Here is a 20,095-nt window from a genome sequence, read left to right on the forward strand (position 1 = left end):
TCGGATTCGTGTGTCAGTGTGGGCATAACAGCCCCCCTTAGCCAATGTAAGTGAAAGGGAGGGTGCACATCTATAAGGCGGAGCGACGGAGGGGGGGTGGCCTTTTGTAGTGTAAACCTCGCTTTAAGTGGAGAGGTGAGCCTGAGTCACACTTCTCTGCGCCACCTTGAAACTCAGGTTTTGGGCTCTATATCTGGTGAGGTGGTTTTAATTCCTTACTGGTGTGAAGGGAGAAATGACAGCTGGATGGGGCTAGTGCAGAGCCCCTCCACGTGCCGAATGCTATGTTCCTGTTTATATGATGTTTAAACTTCTGACATTTCAGAAGCATAAGCGCGCCTTCATTCTAAACCACCAGGGTATCAGAGTGCACTATTTCGAGATTGAGGTTTTTAGGTGCAGGGGGTGGGAGGCGACGCAGGGTATCTAAGGGGAAGTCCACTAAATACTAGGGGCCTCATGTAGGTAAATAAAAATTACCGATTCTTAAATACCGAGCCGTACCGAATCGGTATTTAAGAATCGGTAAGTTATATGTAGGTAAAAATTCTGTAATAATTACCGAATCGGTAACATTCGGTAATCAAGAATCGGAATTTACCGAATCGGTAAATACCGAGGTGGTATATACCGAGGTGGTATTTACCGAATCGGTAAATACCGAATCGGTATTTACCGAATCGGGAAAAAAGATCACATGACTTGATGGAACAGCCAATCCTGTGCAACCACACCCCACCCAACCAGGAAGTGGCCACACCCAGGCAGGTGCACACAATTAACAGACCCTGGAGAGGCGTGGAGTGCAGAGGAGAGGCAGGGAGCCAGTGCCTGTTTGTGCAGCAAAAAAACATCATGTCCAGCCAGAGGACACAGAGAGATGGAGGGGAAAGGAGGAGGAAGCTGAAATTCAGCCCCAAGGAACTCCAGGTGCTGGTGGAGGAGGTGGTGAAGCAGCACCAGAAGCTGTTTGGGAGGCAGTCCCTGCAAGTGCCTGAGGCTGAAAAGCGCAATATTTGGCTGGCCATCCAGGCGCAGGTCAATGCTGTGGGAGTGACCCACAGGGACATAGAGGTCCTCAAAAAGCGCTGGTATGACCTGAGGATTGTAACCAGGAGGAAGATGGGGGAAATCCAGAAGGAGGCCAGCCAGACTGGAGGTGGAACCAACAGGGCACCTGCCCTCACCGAACTGGAGGAGCTGGTGGGGGCCACAATCGAAAATGAGAGCGTCGTGGGTCTTGGGGATGCTGACAGCTCTGCCAGAGCCGCCACCCAACAAGGTAAGACGAATGCACAGCAATGTAGCCCCCCCTACCCCTATCCCACATCCCCCATTGGTAAATGAGTATCCCACTCCAGTCCATGTGTTAGTGCAGACAGGCAATGCATTCTGGGAGATGTAGTCAGGGAAACCCCAACCATGAAGTAAATAGCACAGGACAACAAGGCATGTTACACACATTAGCCACAAGGAGGCAGAGGACAAATTTAGAGTATAACATGATTTATTGTGATGCTTGCAATGCAGCCCTTCAGGGACACTGAGCCGATGTTGCATTTCTGTCCACAGATGTGACATCACGCAGGACAGGACATGCTGCAGGAGAGAGGGCACACCGGCCACACAGATCAGCTCTGGCCAGCACAAGTTCAGCCCAGGGAGCAGTGCCACGGGCAGCCGCACCACTAACACAGGCAGCCTCGCCTCAACCAGAGCCAGCCTCACCTCAACCAGAGCCAGCCTCACCTCAACCAGAGCCAGCCTCACCTCAACTGGAGCCAGCATCACCTCACCCAGAGCCAGCATCGCCACTCATGTTTGAGTCACCGGCCACATCACCGCCTGCAGGTGTGAGAATGAGGAGGCGTCCTGCCGCCAGGCTGCGAGCCTTAGACACCTCGTCTGACGACAGCAGGGGCCCTGAGCAAATTACTATGCCCCAGGATGGGAGCCATGCCACTGTGCCCTACACCTCACAGGCAGCACAGACGGGTGCAAGAGGGCGCCGCAGGTCGCGTGTCCAGAGTCCACCAGAAAACATTGACAGCCATGGTGTCTTCTCGGGGCTCGAGGGCCAAATGTTAAAACAACAGCGCCTGCAAACAAAGGCAGTCATGTCAGTCCAGAGGCATATGCGGTTCATGAAATCTACATTTGTCAACATGGACAATAACATCAGCGCAATGGCAGCGGGCATTCGGGACATGTCCCAGTCAATCCAGCAGTTGTGCAGCAAATTAGATGCTGACATAGATGCACGGCGCCGGGAACGGCAGAGGAGGGACACTAACACCAGAGCACTCAACCGTCTGGCAACTGCCACTTCTCTACTCTGCCGGCGCTCTGTGTCGATGCAGGAGGGCCTGACACACTGCTGCAGCGACGTGTCTCGGGGGATGGTGCAGGTGACAAGTGCACTAGAGGTGCTATTAACAAGTCAGGCGACGACAACTGCTGCAGGGGATGCTGCGGAGAGCATTGACTCCAGCAGCAGGAGCAGCATCACACCCCCCGTCCCAGAAGCACGCAGGAGCAGCAGGCGGCTTGGGGTTGGCTGTAGTGAGGATGCTCAATCCGTGCCATCCCACACTGCAGCGCGTATGCGCAAACCTTGATGCAGCCCTGCGTAGCCAATTCCCAATGGGTGACGTAACCCTGGACTTACTCCTTGTAAATATGCTATGTTGCCAGATTGGCTTGATCTTGTTTTCATGGCGTAGTGCCGCATTAAAACTACGTCATGACATACCACAACTGGCTGTGTCCCCTTACTTACTCAGAAATAGTTGCATGTGATCTCTGCCCGTCTCTCTCTCCCATCTATTGCAGTTGGCACTCCAGCTGCGTTGCCCTCTGGCTGGCCTGACTCTTCCTCGTTGTCCTCAAAATCTGTTAGTTCCACATCTGTACCTCTCTTCGTGGCAAGGTTGTGCAGCATTGCACAAGTGGCAATGATCTTGCAGCAGTTGATCGGTGTGTACTGGTGTGCGCCTCCGCTCTTGTGGAGGCAGCGGAACCTGCTTTTCAGTAGTCCAAACGTGCGCTCCACCACATTGCGTGTAGATTTATGTGCCACGTTGTATCGTCTCTCACTCTGGGTTGATGGATGTAGGTAGGGAGTGAGGATGAAGGACCGGCAGGCATATGCACTGTCGCCTAGGTGAGTAAAAGGGAACCATCAGTCACATGCCTCTATACACTATGATTTGCAGGTTTCATGGGGCGTCACTGTTACTTACCTAGCAGGTATCCCTCTCCAAATTCTCCGGCAATCAGTCGTGTGTAGATCCCACTGTTCTGGAAGATGTAAGAGTCGTGGGTGCTCCCAGGAAACTTCGCTACAATATCAGTGATGATGTTCCCTGCATCACAGATCACCTGCACATTGATGGAGTGGGTGGACTTTCTGTTCCTGTAGATGTCCTCTGTGTCAGCTGGTGGGCAGATTGGGATGTGTGTGCCATCAATACAGCCAATGACATGGGGGAACTGTGCCATGTGATAAAAGTCAGTTTTAGTTTTCTGCAGTTCGGCCTGTGTGTTTGGGAAGCTGATGTAGTGGTGCATTCTCTGCATCATGGCATCCAGGAACTTCATGAAGAAACGGGACAGGCAACTCTGGGATACACCACCCACCGCAGCTATCACCACCTGATAACTGCCAGATGCCAGTAGATGTAGGCTGCAGAGCACCTGCACATGTGGTGGTATGGCATGCGCCCTTCTTGTTGGCTGGTCCAGGAGTGGGTGCAGGTCCCTTATCAGGTCCATGATGGTTTGGGGGTGTAGCCTGTACCTTTCATGTATCTCTGCATCAGTCAGTTGGAAGAGTGTGATGCGCTGTCTGTAGATGCGTTCCTCCCGTCTCCATATCCTCAGACCTGCTGCCTGTAGACGTAGGCGCCTTGCAATGACATACAGAGCGGCCATGTTGTCCACGCTGTTGCATTTTGGGATTGCTTATATGGTCTGTTGATGGTTACCACCTGCTTTCACTCAGTGTTAATTACCGACTCTTAATTACCGAATTTCATGGATTTCTTAATTACCGAGTTTTCCTACATGTCATTTTCAGTTTTACCACTTCATATTTACCACTTCATATTTACCGATTCATATTTACCACTTCATATTTACCGAATCGGTAAATATGTATTCGGTAAATCTGAATCGGTATTTTAGAATTCGGTAATTATGAATCGGTATTTACCGCTTCATATTTACCGAAACTGGTTTTTGGCCTCCTACATCTCACTTGTCTAAATACTGGTCGGTAACGGCATATTTACCGAATTTCGGCCGTTACCGACTGGTATTTAGCTACCTACATGAGGCCCCAAATATCCAGAATGCGGTGCGAGATCGGCATGTACTCCTGGCATGCAGTGGGTGGCGAACAATTACTGCTGGTTGCTTTTCCCTGAGTGAGATAGGAAACGTATAACTTTTTACAGACACCGGTGGTCTATTTTGTCTTTGTTGTTTTGGAACGTTGCACGTTGTAGCTATTACATGACGTCATTCTCAGTGTTGTAATGAAGCTTGTTTTAAAACCGAAGTATAGGAGCTCCTAGGAAGCACACAACAGTGGATCACAACTTGTCCTATGTCATCGATCCTGCTTTGTATAGCAATAATTACACACGTCATGAAACGTGCTGCAAAGGGAAACAGCTGATCTGGTCCTCACGAGCACTCTGGCTCTAGGAGCTTGAACATGTGCTTGTACTACAATGGCAAAGTGTTCAGAGGAATGTAATAAGTAACCCTAATTTGGCATATATAGATACATTTATAAATCTATAACAACCGAGTGCATTGGCTATTTAAATAAATGTGAAAAAATACTAGCTGCAGCCTCTTCTTTTGCTTGCTATAAAAATAAATGTGGAAAAATACACATAAAATGAACAAAAAAGAAATATGGATAAATACAGACGGAAATGTTAAAAAAATAAATACCATGAAACCGGGAGCCGTAGTTATGTTTCATGTGTCGAGGATGTACGGCAAGCAGGCCTCTGGCTCCCTTATTGGGATTTATTTTATTTTGATAAGTCATTGCCACAGGTTCCCCATATCCCCCAAACTCCAGACAATGCTGTAATATGCCTAATAAAAAAAAAGATGGCTGGAATTCAAAACCCAGAGCTTATGGCTACATGGATAACCGTTCCAGTCCAGACAAAAAAAGGTCCCTGCCAATCACATCGTGCCCTTTGTTGAGTGACAGCAGAACTCTGAGACCGAACCCTCAGACATGTCGAGTGCCTGTGAACACACTCAGCGCTTGGACCATTGGATCACATTTGATCTGCTCATTGGGCAGACAGACGGCTGCCAAGGGGTTCTGCAGCTCTCGAATCTTTTTTCTAAAAGGATTTGCAGGACCCGGATATGATTGAAGCTAGACTTGCAGCCTCCTTCCTGCTGCTCAGCAACTTATTGGACAGGTCAGTGCATATTCTATTAATGAGAAATGAGCCAAAACCATAGCCCTTGCTAGTAGATCCCAGTTTTTAACACTGAGCCACAAACACAGAGGTATCTGTTTATCAGAGTTTGGCGTCAGACCGCACAGATCTTCACTTACGGATGTCCGCTCACATGTCAACGCTATTTCTCAGGTGTTGCTTTTAGAGGGGAGGTTTCTTTTCTGGGTGAATCTTCAGTTCCGCCAAATAGCTCCCTACAGCAGTTGCTGAAAAGGAATCTACACCAGACAGACAGCATCATGTGGTGAGAGAAAGGCCCTCTAGTATGAGCCAAGAGGTGATTGATTTCAACCAGCCACCTGCAGAAGGGAACAGACCCAGGGTCTATTGTAAACAATAGGTCCTATAGATAGCAGCACTATGAGCCCAATCTAAAAATGGTCATGGTCGCGAGGGAGCTAAATCCCGCCCCTTCTTTCTAAGTGATGAGTGAGCATCTCTTCCTTGCCAACGGAGCCTCAGTTGAATGAAGTATGTGCCATATGGCCGTACCCAGGGGTGAGGGGTAACGTTTATCATTTTAGGGAGCTACCTCCTTATGACTGATGTGATCGTGCAGGGCACGGCGGAGCCGGGCAGCTTACAGCTGTGCCCACCCAGCCCATGGAATCGAGTTGCACATGTCTGAGCTGGGGACAGGCGGCTCACAGCAGAGAACATGTAGCAGTAGACTGATCATTTACTATAGCAGGGCAGCACACAAACGCCAACCTAGCATTCGACAAGTGATGCCAACTTGTTAAATGGCCTACAACTTAACACAATATTTATGTATTTAAGGGTGGGCCGCTGCGGTGTGTGATAGGATGTTCTAAAGTAGTTTCAACGCAGTTTACACTGGCAGTACGAACTGCTAAACGGGGTCAAATCCACCGGCTGCAAGACCAACGTTTTTGACTTCACGCAGATAGTTATTTGTGTATCGAGTACAGACCTACACGGGTCCCAGCATCCTAAATGTAACCTTTGTTTTGTTTTCTTAATGCAGGTCCTTCAAAGAGTGGATGATAATACACTGGTGACCTATGACGTGGCTTCAGGGGTTGCAGGAGGTGTCGTCTCTCCCAGGCATGTATCTAAATATACTGCCAGGCTTGTGTCTTCTTGTGCACGTATGTCAATACAATGCAGAATGTCTTTGTACCATGGTCTCTCAATGCTGGAGGTGTTTTGACACAAGTCACGTAATAGGTTTCTGTGCCATCTGAGTGGCATGTCTTCAACAATTCCATTCAAGTGGGTTACCAGATTTGCACTGGACAATCTAGTATTCCCAAAGTATTAATTTACTCCTCCTCCTCCTACACCTTTATTATTGATGAATATACAGCTCTCCAGGTTCATCTTCATTGCGTTGAACACACTGAGTACAGGTCATTATTTGTATTCTTTACCAGAAGCATCAATGCGGGGCGCAGCGACCTGTCTGTTATCCGCTGTAGAGGGGCATAATCGTTCAAGCGACTCCGTTGAACAGCCAGTTCTTGAGTGCTCGCCAGAAGCCCAGTAAATGGGTGGCGGTCCGGAGCTGCAGAGGGAGGTCGGTCAATGTTTTAGCTGCGAGGTAGGTAGAGCGTCCTCCACTGTTGGTTTGGTGGCTACAGGCAGTGTGGGCGAGTGAGAGGGAGGCAGAGCGTAGTTGTCTGGTAGGGTGGTGGAAGTTCAGGCGAGGGTTGATGTAGGGTTATCCTTGGTTGTGCAATCCTTTGTAGACTTGGATCATCAGCTTGAATTGGCATCTCTTCTGCATGGGGAGCCTGTAGAATTTTCTAAGGTGGGGGGTGATGTGGGTCCATTTGTGGAGGTCAAGGATGAGTCTTGCAGCGGAGTTCTGTATGGTCTGGAGTACCTGCACAAGGTGTTTGGTGTTCCTAGCGTAGAGTGCGTTGCCATAGTCTAATCGGCTGGTGATTAGGGCCCGAGTGATGGTATGCCTGGTGTTCAGGGGGGGCCATTTGAAGACTTTTCAAAACATGTGAAGTGTGTGAAAGCAGGCGGTAACAACTTTGTTGATCTGGGGCTTCATGACCAGTTTGCTCTCCAGGATTATATGGAGGTTTCTGGCGTGGTCTGTTGGTTTGGGTGATGGTCCTAGTTCTGAGGGCCACCAGGAGTCATTCCAAGGGTTGGTGTTGCCGAAGATCATCACTTCCATTTTATCCCCCTCTACAACTGGTGTGATGCTTACAGATTCTGATGTGAGTTCGGAGGCTGGATATCACCCAGATCTGCCACATCCATTTAATGGGTTTTATACTGTTAAAACCTAAGCAGGCTGCAAGTTTGTTCCAACTCTGTAAGTCTTGTGTTTCTTGACGGCGTCTAGGCTTGCCCAATTGTTTTTGTCTAAGCATATATACGATTCACCAACAATTTATAGGTGCTCACTTGAAGAAGACCGCATTCAAAGATGACAGTGTCCACTACTGTGTTTAAAATGTCTCCTCAGGATCACCCCTTCATCGTAATCCAAAATCTCCCTGTTCATTTAGCAGTTGACACAGCAGCCGTCTCCCTTTTCCCAATTTTAAACGAGGTTGAAATGTGAGAGAATCAAGAAAAGACAATGATCCAGAATACTTCTCTTTCCCGAAGGCTAATTACGTCTTCTTTATCCGGTTATAACCTTGAAAACGTACTTGTTCAGCATTGACTACATTGAAGAACGGCTTCCTTCTGAGACCATGTGTCTTCTGGACTTCAGCAGCCAAGGAATCTGCGTTGCAGCAGCTGAAGATCAACAGAGACCTGACGGGCAGAGCTGTGAATGGCTGACTACACTCAGGGACGCCTGGCTCAAGACATACACATTAAGGCCTAAGGCATGAAGGTGCTTTTTGATGGCCAGACCTTAATATGCACCTCCGACTGATGAAGTTCTTGAAGTGTGGAATGGCTATTAACTCCTGAATCCCAGAGTACATTTGCTGCAAGCTAGCAAGAGTCTGTTGATCAACATTCACACGCATTTTTATGATCTCAGCAATACAGCCTTCACAAAGCTCTGTACTTAGCCTCCACTGGCACAAACGGCATCGACAACAGACTCCACCCAGCTCTACGGGGCCGCACAATGCCATGGGCGAATTACTCATTGTTTGTGTCCGTCCAAGAAATAATCTACTAAAGTAAGATCCTTTGTTCCCTTTTTCAGGGAAAACTTATTCTAGATCTCAGACATCCTAGCCATTTCTGAACTGACCCGAAGAGAGATCGCTTCATTCTGTGTGTCCGCCGACTGTTAACTATACAAGTGGGTGATTCACCTTTCGTGCAGAGTTTCGTCTTCAGTGTTTAAGCGGAGAGCCTGAGCTGGGGTGTCCTCTTGTAGATCCATTTGCGACAAAGGACAGTCATCAAGATTTTCCCTTCTTTTGTACGGAAACAGGAGAGAATTCCATACGAGGGTTGTCTTTAACTGAATTATTGGGTTAGGGGAATTCCATTATGCCTTTCATTATATTCCTTTGGTTCACGAGTATCTTAAAGTCAACGCATCAGACAACTTGGACATGGTCCTCATAGCTTCATTCAGCTGCAACTGCAAGAATCATGGGAGGCTGTACGATGATTGCGGAATTTTTATCTGCATGCTACTCAGTTAGCCCACATAACCACTCGCCGTGAAACCCTCCTTAGGACAAACCTATTTCTTGTATTAAACATCAAATAAATCCAGTCTGCAGCTTTAATCATCTTGTACTTTGGAACAAGCAGGTTAGTCTGCCCATTCATTTAAGGTATTTGCAAACAGAGGTGGATGTCAGGTTACAAAACTATTAAACTTTACATTTTAACCCAATTTTGCACTGTATTATGGCATCAGAAGGCGTTGATTGGCTCTGGAAAGCTCTCATGTGAGATCAGGTCTCATAGGTAGGCTTGCAGGGGTGGAAGAACAGCAGCTGATGAACACTGTGGCAAGTACCCTACACATGGGCATAGAGATTCAAAGACATGGGGAGAGGCCTGATTACGGTTGGGCGTGAGGGGCCGGCGCAAGTCGATGGTGCTTTGGAGAGAGAACACTATGGGGAGGCTTGAGAGTTTAAGAGAAACTGGCTGTTTCACTGAAATGAAATGTTGAAGGTGGTTTCTGTCGCTTAGATAGTTTAATTGATGGGGTTCCTCATGGCTCATCTCTGTGCATACCCTGTTTAATCTATATCTTGCCTTCTTTGACATTTTCAAGTGTAGATGTTGTCCAATGCTACGCTAATGATAGACACCCTTGTGTGTGCTGTGTTCTTGGACCCCCCACACCAGATATAGATCATGCGCATTTACTTGCAGGCGTTCAGCCCTCCATAACCGTTATCTTCAACTTAGCAACTCCAAATAGGATGCTTATATTTGCCCACAAAGGCAGACCTCAAGCAGCCATACCAACTCAGAAAATCTTTGGTGTGGACTTGCAGCCTACAAATAGAGTTCAAAAGCTGAGCTTCTCTTACGCCAGAGGTCAGCTCGGTAGCAGCGTACTGCTAGTTTCAGTTGATGAAATGACATGCAAGCTTTCTGCTTCTTTCTGGGGAAAGAAACACAGGCTTTAGTTGACTGTGTAGCAATAAATCCCTCTTTGGACTCCTGCACTTCCCTCTATTGCGCAATACCTAAAGCTTTGCCAAGTCCTCCAATTCAGAGCTGTATCTGGCTTACATACAAAGGTTCGCATAATTGATACAGAAAAGTAAATATCTTTTCACAGTCCTGATTACCCGTCGGTTCTTGGATTTCCTGTTCAGCAGACAATTGTCTGGGAAGACGCTTCTGCTGGACAGGAAGCTCTTCTCTACACTGACAATTTTCAGGAAAAACTTCAGAGTAATATTGTTTGGCTAGACAGTGCTTCCAACCAGAGCCAAGAGACCTAGCAAGTAGTGTCCACATCATAAGTGCAGTCAGTCCTTTAGCTTCGCCCTCTACTTTATTGAACTAATTGATTTCCTGCACCCCGCGCTGGTCATTTAGTCTATGCTGCTTTTCCTTATTTAGGGATTTTGTGAATGTTCGCCGGATTGAGAGACGAAAGGATCGCTATATTTCCTCAGGGATGTCTGTCTCTCATGCAGCCAGGCCTCCACATCCCAAATACGTGCGGTAAGCATTTTTCTCAATCTTGTGGGTGGGATAGTTCTTCAGAATTTGAAGTGTGTGTGGGCACATGCAAGTGTACACACAACCACTGGATGTCTTCATGTAGCTTCTTACCATTGTGCATGTTCATTCATGTCCTCTTTCTGTCAGTGGAGAAAACGGTCCTGGTGCTTTTGTGGTCTTGAAGTCTTCCCGGAATCCAACAGTGTGTACAGTCATCTGGGTCCTCAACACTGACCTCAAGGTAATTTGGATAGTTCATGCCCTTCTTTAACCTCCTACACCGTGGGGTGTCACCCCTGCTCTTGCTTTTACTCTTTCCCCCTCACCCAGAATCTAGCTCCTGCTTCTGCAGCCGCCACTCGCCTCCATGCTCCTCTTCCGCCTTCATTCCCCTCGCATGTCCCCCACCACCTCTATTCGACTGTCTGTTCAGGCTTCCATCACCACTACCTTCTCCAGCCTCTACCTGGGACTACATCTTTCATCATCCTCTGCCAACCTGCAGTCTCCATGTTCTGCCTCCACTCCCCTGGCCCCATCCACTTTCACCCTTCTCCATCCTCCACTGATCTCCTGCACATTCTATGGCAAGGTCTCCACTTTGCTCATGCTCCTCCTTCATCCCCCACTTAGTTCTGCACCCCACTACAATATTATTGCTGTTATCTGGCACTGCTCATGATGCATCCACCCTGTACATCAGTGCAGCTTGCCTCCCTCCTTGTCTCAGTGCTGAATTTGCCTGGTACGTTGACTTAGCCCTCTCTAGTCTTTGCTGCAGTTAGCTGGTGCAAGACACCTATTCAATGTCATCACGAGCTGTGCATGAGTTTGACCAGGTCAACTAATACCACTCTTCTGCAACCCACTGTTGACTTCTAAATACTCCGCGTGGAGAGGGAACTGACAGGCATGTCTGTGCTCCCTGATCACAGTGGAAGATCAGATTCTCAGAGTTAAAGTTGATAATCTAATTCACTCCCATGTGAGGATCACAATACAGAATATCTGTTTCTGTCTAGAGAGCGCATCGGCTGTCCGTCCTTTTGCTCCCAGTGACACAAGTGTGGTGGATGCAAATAACTATGCCCAGTTAAGTTTATTGCAGCAGCATTCTTGAGGGTCATCCTAACGCTTTAAGGGGGCACACAGGTAGACTGCTAAGAGGTTTGGGCAAAAGATAAAACAGCGCTCCAGAGGACTTCACTGGTGGAGTGAAGCTGAGGATTTTGTTCAGGGTTACATGTCTTTCTTTGAAAGCGCTCACTGAAAGTGTTGGGATTGGGTGTTAAGCAAAGCTAAGCTTTGTGCCCCCAATAGGTTTGTGCATTGGCTGTCTTCCTTCTAAATGTTCCAGCAGGAAAGTTGTAGGTTGCACGAACCTTATTCCATTATATAACAAACATGTTACAAAAATTACCTAGGAGCTTTCCCTGATCTCCTTAGCTGCCGCCGATTCACTGCAGGCAGCTACCAATGTTGAATGTTGTGTGCCCAATACTGAAACTCCTTATAGGTAGAGCAGGATGCGAAGTAAACGGCACACCAGTGTGTACCAGTATATCAAATCGATGAAAGCAGGGTACTGGATTTCAATGAAGAACGAGATTGGGAGTGAAGTATTGGTGACGTTTGTGCTGTGGAATGTCTGAAACAAACATGGCGATGGATGGATGAATGGAGGGCTTGAATTAATTTCCGCCACCGGCGGTTGCTCGGTGCCGTATTGCAGCCTCTACGCCACTCAAGGTAGGCCTACGGTGGCATGTGGAATTCTTGTAGAAAACAGTGCAAATCCCAGTAATCAGAAGAGAGCATTTGTTGGACCTTGTGTTATTTTTCAACTAGACAAACTCACAAGTGAATGGAGGCCTTGGTGAAGCCAATGGGGTTGTACAAAACTCACAAGTGAATGGAGGCCTTGGTGAAGCCAGTTGAGTTGTACACCTTAAATAGATGTAGCACACCTAAAAAAAGCAAAACAGTACTGACGAGACAGAAAAGGTGATGCTATCATTATAGATATATGGTTTTTAGGTCTTGCCTAGCGCAGCGGCGCACTTGCGCAGCTCGCTCGGCGAGATTTATTGCTAATGAGTACTTTTAGAGAAGGGCTTTAAGTCCCGCCCCTTATTTCCATTGGCTGGCGTCACCGTTTATGGTAAACGATGGCCTGCCATTGGAAATTAGGGTTTTTGGTGGACCCCCTTTGGCCTCCGGGTGGACTCGGTGGCCAGCTTTGCGTCTGTCGCAAAGCAGTTTCTTATCTTTATGGGGCCATGTGTTACATACACATGGCCCCATAAAGATAAGAGATCAACGCTTGTTCTTTCAGTACACTATGTTGTGAAGTCTTTGGGCACTCTAGAAGTGTTTTGTTGTAGTGTAAAGCAGAAGGCACCGCTTTGTCAGTTCATCAATAATCGCCCCCCCCCTTGCTTCTTCAGAAACCAACCTGGGACTGGGATGAAACAGACGAGATGAAATATAAGTTTCTTGGTTTGTAGTGCTGAAAAGTCAAGGTTTGCTTTGCGAAAGGCGAGTGGCGCCGTGCATTTCCGCCATGTTGGTGTTGCAGAGGTATCCGGGGTTAGATGAGATGCCTCTGTTAAACCCCTCTTAAGCGGGCTCTGCTTTGTGGCTTGGAAGTGTACATATAAAACCCAGTCTGGAGGGAAGAGTGCACACTGCTGCGCGGTGGGTCTTTGGCCGATTCATCCAATCAAATGTTACTTTGGCCGGTGCAGAAGTCAGATCCGATCTTCTGTGTTGGCGGTGGTACTGTGAGTGGGGGGGCCCATGCTAATAACCCACCTGAAACATATCTGCACTTGAAACTTTCTAGCGATACCTCCCCTCCACCTCAAAGTTACGGACACGCATGTTTTCAAAGGACGCCACTAAAATAGCAGCGGGGAAATATATACATACATTTCAACACTGTGATCTAGAAAAGCCGATTTTGAAAAGGGGGTATAGCAGGAAAATACACAATTAAGTAACCTGTTTGTCTCCGCCACAAAAATGTATTTTGATACGTACATTGAACATAGTCAGCTTGCCTTTATAAAAGTCATGTTTGAAACTTGTACTTTATTTTCTGTGGAAACAGGGTATTTAACGGGCATTTAACGGGCACTTTATTGTACACAACAAAGCTTTCATTATCGAAGCCTGTGTTGTCGAAGGTATTTTAAAGGCACGAGTTCCACGGGGACGGACTGAGGTGTGTGTGTGTCTGTCTGTCTGTCTGTCATCCATCTATCCATCCATCCTCGTTACTAGTCGATCTCTACACCGGGCAGAGTCAATTGTCAAATTAGTTAATAAGTAATGATGCTATTCTCTTTAGCAATGAATCCCACAAAGGTACTCACTCCCCTGTACAATTCTGCGTAATTTGGAGGGTTTAAGTTTGCGGCCAAGTGCCGGGCTCCACCGCGCCCGCAAGCCTTTAAAAACAAAACCAACTTGAAACGGAACATAAGAAGGCGTCATAGTGAAACACTTGACAGGAGCCGAGGGGCCCACAGTGCAACACTTGTGCTACACATAGAGAAGGTCTGTTTATACAGTGTGTATAGGTATGTGCACGCGATATCTGATAAGTGTGAGTATGTGCACATGGTCACACGGGTGCGCACGCTAGGGATTTGTAGAATGTACAACTAGAAGCAGACATTACAAAGTACAAAGTGTCATGCCACGGCAACGTTTTTATAGCGAGAGCTACTGCTAAGGACACAAAAGAGTAAAACTTCAAGGAATAAAGAAAGAATGGACGAAATCTACTCATTTGTTCAAGATTTTACTTTTACAATTGTAACAAACATTACCAACATTTGACTTAATTAACATTTTTGACAATCAATCAATTCTTGTAGACGTCTCGAGCAACGCAGGTGAATCTAGACAGTGCTTGGAAGCTGTTTCTAAAAACAAATGTATCAGTTGATGTGAAACAAAAATCTTAATTCCACAAGGACATTTCTAGTTTAATGAATAAAAACCTTCTGTTCGTCTTTTCTCGTCGGATAAACTAAAAAGGGCCGGGTTCGTGGAATAAACCAGGTAGTGTCATGCTCCTGTGTCCAAACAAACCCCAACAAGATAAAAAAACCTCGTTCACGACCAGTTGTTCCTTACACCCGGTCAAAGGCTGAAAACTGCAAAAGGACCACACAGGCCTCCATTTTGTTTGGAATCGTTTAAATGGAAAGGTTAAGGTGGGAAACCAGAAACGAAACCTCAAATCAGTCCTAATTCCTGCATTACAGTGATACCTGACGTATGAGAAACAATCTACCCAGAGAGCTCTTCGGCATAACGAGAAGTCTGGAGATTCAGACTAGGCTCAAGGGCAGTTCATAATGTGAATAATAAACTGGAATGTATGGGTTCTTTGCATTTTATTTCTATCCAGCACAATGAACTCCTTACACGACGACATCCTGTTAAATAAATGCACAGGTTGTGCAAAATTTAAATGTTTTCACACGGAGAGGGGAGACATGACTTACCCCCTTGGTACGCACATTTGCATACAGTCTCCTCGTGGGATTGGACATGCATGTGTTTTATGTCACAGATTAACACACCCAAGGTCATCGCTTGATGAAAGCAGCTAATTTCATCCCAAACCGGCAAAATTAGAGGTAGAGACGTCACGGGAATAAATAGCTCGCTTTGAGGGCGCCTTTTTGGAGCTGCTAAATCGCCGATTCCAATTCCAAGGTGGAAATAGACCCCAGCCAGGTGCATCGAAATACATAACGGAACGAGGGCCCGTTCTGCCGCCTCGTGGCTTTTACGCCTTGATTATTAGTTCCAATATCTTGAGCGGGAGCGCATCGCCGAGTTCAGAGAGCTCGCATTCGGTGCATAAACCCCAAAGTGAGCCTTCTTACCTCGGCCTGAAAGTCACCATTCCCCATAGTACGGGCCACGCAGCCCCTATGCCGGCCGCGCCGAGCCACCCCGACTGCTACCGAGCCACCCCGAGACGCACCCACGGACCTTTCACCTGCCAAGCCTGCAAGTTCACCTGCCTCCGGACCTGCACTGCACCCACCAAACCCAGCACCAGCAACAACCACCTCAAGTGTATCCTGCTCAACACCCGCTCCGTCCACAGGCACGCCGTCGAACTCTGGAACCTCCTGGACACAACTTCACCAGACGTCGCCTTCCTCACAGAGACCTGGATGAACGCCTCCTCAGCCCCCGACATCGCCATAGCCATCCCGGACGGCTACAAGATCACACGGAGGGACCGCGTCAACCAAACCGGAGGAGGCATCGCCATCGTCCACAAAAACACCCTCCGCATCACGACCAACTCCGACAACAGCCTCACCGACGCCGAACACCTCCACTTCCAGATACACACTGACCCCAAGACCACCCTCAGAGGCATCCTCATCTACAGACCCCCGGGACCACGCACACAATTCAGCGAAGCAATCGCAGACTTCGTCAGCACGCACGCACTCACCTCATCGGACTACATCCTCCTTGGAGACCTCAACTTCCACTTGGAAAACGACAAGGACCACAACACCGCCGCCCTGCTGGACAACCTCGCCAACCTCGGACTCAAGCAACTGGTCAACACACCCACCCACTACGCCGGCCACACGCTTGACCCCATCTTCTCCTCCAGCAAGCACATCTCCTTCAGCCACTCCACTGGACTACACTGGACAGACCACAGCTGCGTCCACTTCACCTTCAGGAGAACAACGCTCCACCACCACCCGCAACAGGCCACCTGCAGAAGCTGGAGCAAGATCACCTCCGACCAGCTCACCACCGCCCTCAGCCGGAACCCACCCACCAACACAACGGACCCCAACGAAGCAGCCCGCAACCTCGCACAGTGGCTCACCAGCTGCGCCGATGACCTCGCACCACTGAGGAATCCTCCCGGGCAGCAGGAGAACCCAGTGGTTCACCGACGACCTCAAGAACTCCAAGAAAACCTGCCGCACCCTCGAGAAAACCTGGCGCCACAACCCGACAGCAGACAACATGACAGCCCTCAAGGACGCCACCCGCAAACACCACCAGCTGATCCGCACCACCAAAAGGACGTCATTCAAAGAACGGCTGGACAACAACTCCCTCAACAGCAAGGAACTCATCAGCGTCGTTAAAGAGCTCTCTAACCCCAGCGCCTGCAACAACGACATCACACCCTCGCAAAACCTCTGCGACTCACTCGCCACTTTTTTCCACCAGAAGATCGCAGACATACACAACAGCTTCGGCGCCCAGACCACACACCCAACCACTGAAGCAACGTCCCCCACTACCACCATCGGCACCTGGACCCCCGTCAGCACCGAAGACACCACCAGCTTGATGAACACCATCCACTCCGGATCCCCTACCGACCCCTGCCCACACCACATCTTCAACAAAGCCGACTCCAGCATCGCACCCCATCTCTGGGACGTCATCAACAGCTCCTTCGCTTCCGCCACCTTCCCGGAGAGCTGGAAACATGCCGAGATCAGCGCCCTCCTGAAGAAACCCACCGCGGACCCCACGGACCTCAAGAACTTCCGTCCCATCTCGCTCCTCCCCTTTCCTGCCAAAGTCATCGAGAAGACCGTCAACAAACAACTCTCCGCCTTCCTCGAGACGAACAGCTACCTCGACCCCTCACAGTCCGGCTTCCGAGCAAACCACAGCGCCGAGACCGCCCTCATCGCTGCCACCGACGACATCAGGTCCATGCTCGACAACGGGGAAACAGCGGCCCTCATCCCCCTGGACCTCTCGGCAGCCTTCGACACGGTATCGCACCGCACACTGATACAGCGACTCAGCAACTCCGGCATCCAAGGAGCGGCCCTAGAGTGGATCATCTCGTTCCTCACCGGAAGAACCCAGAGAGTCCGCCTCCCACCATTCTGTTCCGAGGCCACCGAAGTCATCTGCGGCGTCCCACAAGGCTCCTCACTCAGCCCCACCCTTTTCAACATCTACATGAGCCCTCTCGCAGCCATCGCATGTCAACACAACCTCAACATCATCTCCTACGCCGACGACACCCAGCTGATCCTCTCCCTCACCAACGACCCCGCCTCCGCCAGATCCAGCCTCCAGGAGGGCATGAAAGACGTTGCGAAATGTATGAAGCTCAGCCGTCTGAAACTGAACTCAGACAAGACGGAAGTCCTCATCCTGGGACCATCCCCCTCCGCCAGGGACGACTCCTGGTGGCCCCCGGCACTGGGCACCGCACCCAAGCCTACGGACCACGCACGCAACCTGGGCGTCATCCTGGACTCCTCCCTCACGATGACCAAGCAAGTCAACGCAGTCTCATCAACTTGCTTCAACACCCTGCGCATGCTCAGTAAGATCTTCCGATGGATCCCCACCGAAACCAGGAAGACAGTCACCCAGGCCCTCGTCACCAGCCGCCTGGACTACGGGAACACCCTCTATGCCGGAACCACTGCCAAACTTCAGAAAAGACTCCAACGCATACAGAACGTGTCAGCACGTCTCATCCTGGACGTCCCCCGCCACAGCCACATCTCCGCCCATCTGAGAGACCTGCACTGGCTCCCCGTCAACAAGAGGATCACGTTCAGACTCCTCACCCACGCACACAAGGCCCTCCACGACATGGGCCCGAAGTACCTCAACAGCCGCCTCACGTTCCACACACCCACCCGCCAGCTCCGCTCCGCCAGCCTCGCCCTCGCCTCCGTTCCACGCATTCGCAAGACCACCGCCGGGGGAAGGTCCTTCTCCTACCTGGCAGCCAAAATGTGGAACTCCCTCCCAACCCACCTACGGCTGACCCAGAACCATCTCTCAACTCAAGACCTCGCTGTTCGAGCAGTAGCGACCCCCCCCCCCCAGCACCTTGAGACCCTTGCGGGTGAGTAGCGCGCAATACAAATTTGCTGATTAATTGATTGATTCATCTGCACGGAAATGTCCGACAGAGTTACACAGCGTCACACAGGGGCTGTACACTCTACTGGCCGCTGAGAATGTCAGTTCGGTTTCACAGTGCGGTTCTTTCGGTCTTGTTAGCTAATAACTGCACACGTGGAGCGCAGTTTATTATCAGTGCAGCTCACCGCGTCAGGGTCAGATCTGGAATGGGTGTTGCAGTCAGGACTCGGCTTCCCAGAGCACGCCTAGCATTGTTTGCCTGTCGCCTGCCAATGAATGCACACTTTCTTTTTAGGTCTCGCATGGCGTTGCATCGCAAAGTGCTGCTAGCGTCGGCGAGATTTATTGTGAATGAGGAATTTCAGAAAAGGGCTTTAAGCCCCGCCCCTCATTTCCATTGGCTGGCGTCACCGTTTATGCTAAACGGTGGCCTGCCATTGAGGGTTTTTGGATGACGTCCTTTCGCCTCTGAGCCGGACTGGGTCGCCTGCTTTGCAACTGTCGCAAAGCACTTTCTTATCTTTATGGGGCCATGTGTTTCTAATTGGAAACACATGGCCCCATAAAGACAAGAGATCCCCATGCTCCGGCTGCAGCGTGGTTCTCTTTCACTTTTGGTACCGCGCTTGTTACTTGTGCAATGGTGATAGCTTGTTTTATTGGCTGGCTTGCCTTAGAAACTAAACACGAGCTTATTGTTTGGGAAAATACTTTACAGTACCTCATTGGCTCTATGAGCTCGGAAAGTGCACGTGCCCCCGTGGCGCTGTCTTGAGCAGCTGCACATCTCGCCGTCTGTCAGTAGGCGACTCTAGTAACGATAGCACAGATATAATGATTTTTCAATGGGAGAGTAACTCCACTCCATTTCAATGAGCCGGTGCCCCTGGCAGGCGGAAGTTTCCCATTGCATGGTTGCACGGGATTGGTGGTAGCATGTCAACTGTTCCCTAAGGCGGGCTGAAGTCTGAGCATCGACTCCACCCCGCAGCAGGTTCCTTGGTGCGTTTTGCTGGGAAGAGCCACCCGGTCTGTACTTGTGTTATGAGTGCGTCACTTCCTGCGGTCCCCTTCTGACTATCCCTCTCTCCTGCTGCTCCGGAGCACCGCGGCTTTCAGCCCGGGCCTAGGCCCCACCCTCTGCCACGGTTGCAGAGAATCCCTTCTTTGCGCAGGGCTCAGGCTGATCTCCGCGGTTCCTGCTTGAATGACATACCTGGCTCGCCCGCAACTCTCACCTCGGGCCTGCACCTCCGCCCGGGGGCCATAAGATTGAGGTGAGTGCTGTTTTACCTGTAGAGGGCCACTGTAGTTGCCCATCGCTTCACAAAGGCAGGGCTGAACTCCGCATCGACTGCTTGCTGTTCCTGTTGTGCTCCCTAGTTGCGCACCCACCTCCACCTGTCTACTTCGCCCGGCTGCTCTTGTACTTTCTTCCCACCAATTCTTTGGTTATGCGTTTTTGTGTTGCTGTTGCCCTTTGACAGATGATCTGCTCTGCAGGGGTTGGGATTGGACTGCCTCTTGTCCTACTGCTTCTGTGTGCTAGCTTCTCACTGATTTCTTCGCCTCCTGTG

The 20,095-nt window shown here is 49.5% G+C and overlaps 1 protein-coding gene across 12 annotated transcripts in view; it reads left to right on the plus strand.

The window, feature by feature from the left end:
* The window catches only part of LOC146869505 (stAR-related lipid transfer protein 3-like), a 146,113-nt gene that overhangs the window by 122,199 nt on the left and 3,819 nt on the right, over nucleotides 1-20,095 (plus strand). For all 12 annotated transcript variants that reach the window (XM_085602746.1, XM_085602663.1, XM_085602575.1 and 9 more), the window contains 3 exons: nucleotides 6,487-6,566; nucleotides 10,494-10,598; nucleotides 10,746-10,839. In XM_085602746.1, the coding sequence (XP_085458872.1) occupies nucleotides 6,487-6,566; nucleotides 10,494-10,598; nucleotides 10,746-10,839 (279 nt within the window). The remainder of the gene's footprint in view (nucleotides 1-6,486; nucleotides 6,567-10,493; nucleotides 10,599-10,745; nucleotides 10,840-20,095) is intronic.

The sequence above is a fragment of the Triturus cristatus genome, chromosome 1_1 (assembly GCF_964204655.1).
Source record: "Triturus cristatus chromosome 1_1, aTriCri1.1, whole genome shotgun sequence".
In the NCBI taxonomy this organism is placed as follows: Eukaryota; Metazoa; Chordata; class Amphibia; order Caudata; family Salamandridae; genus Triturus; species Triturus cristatus.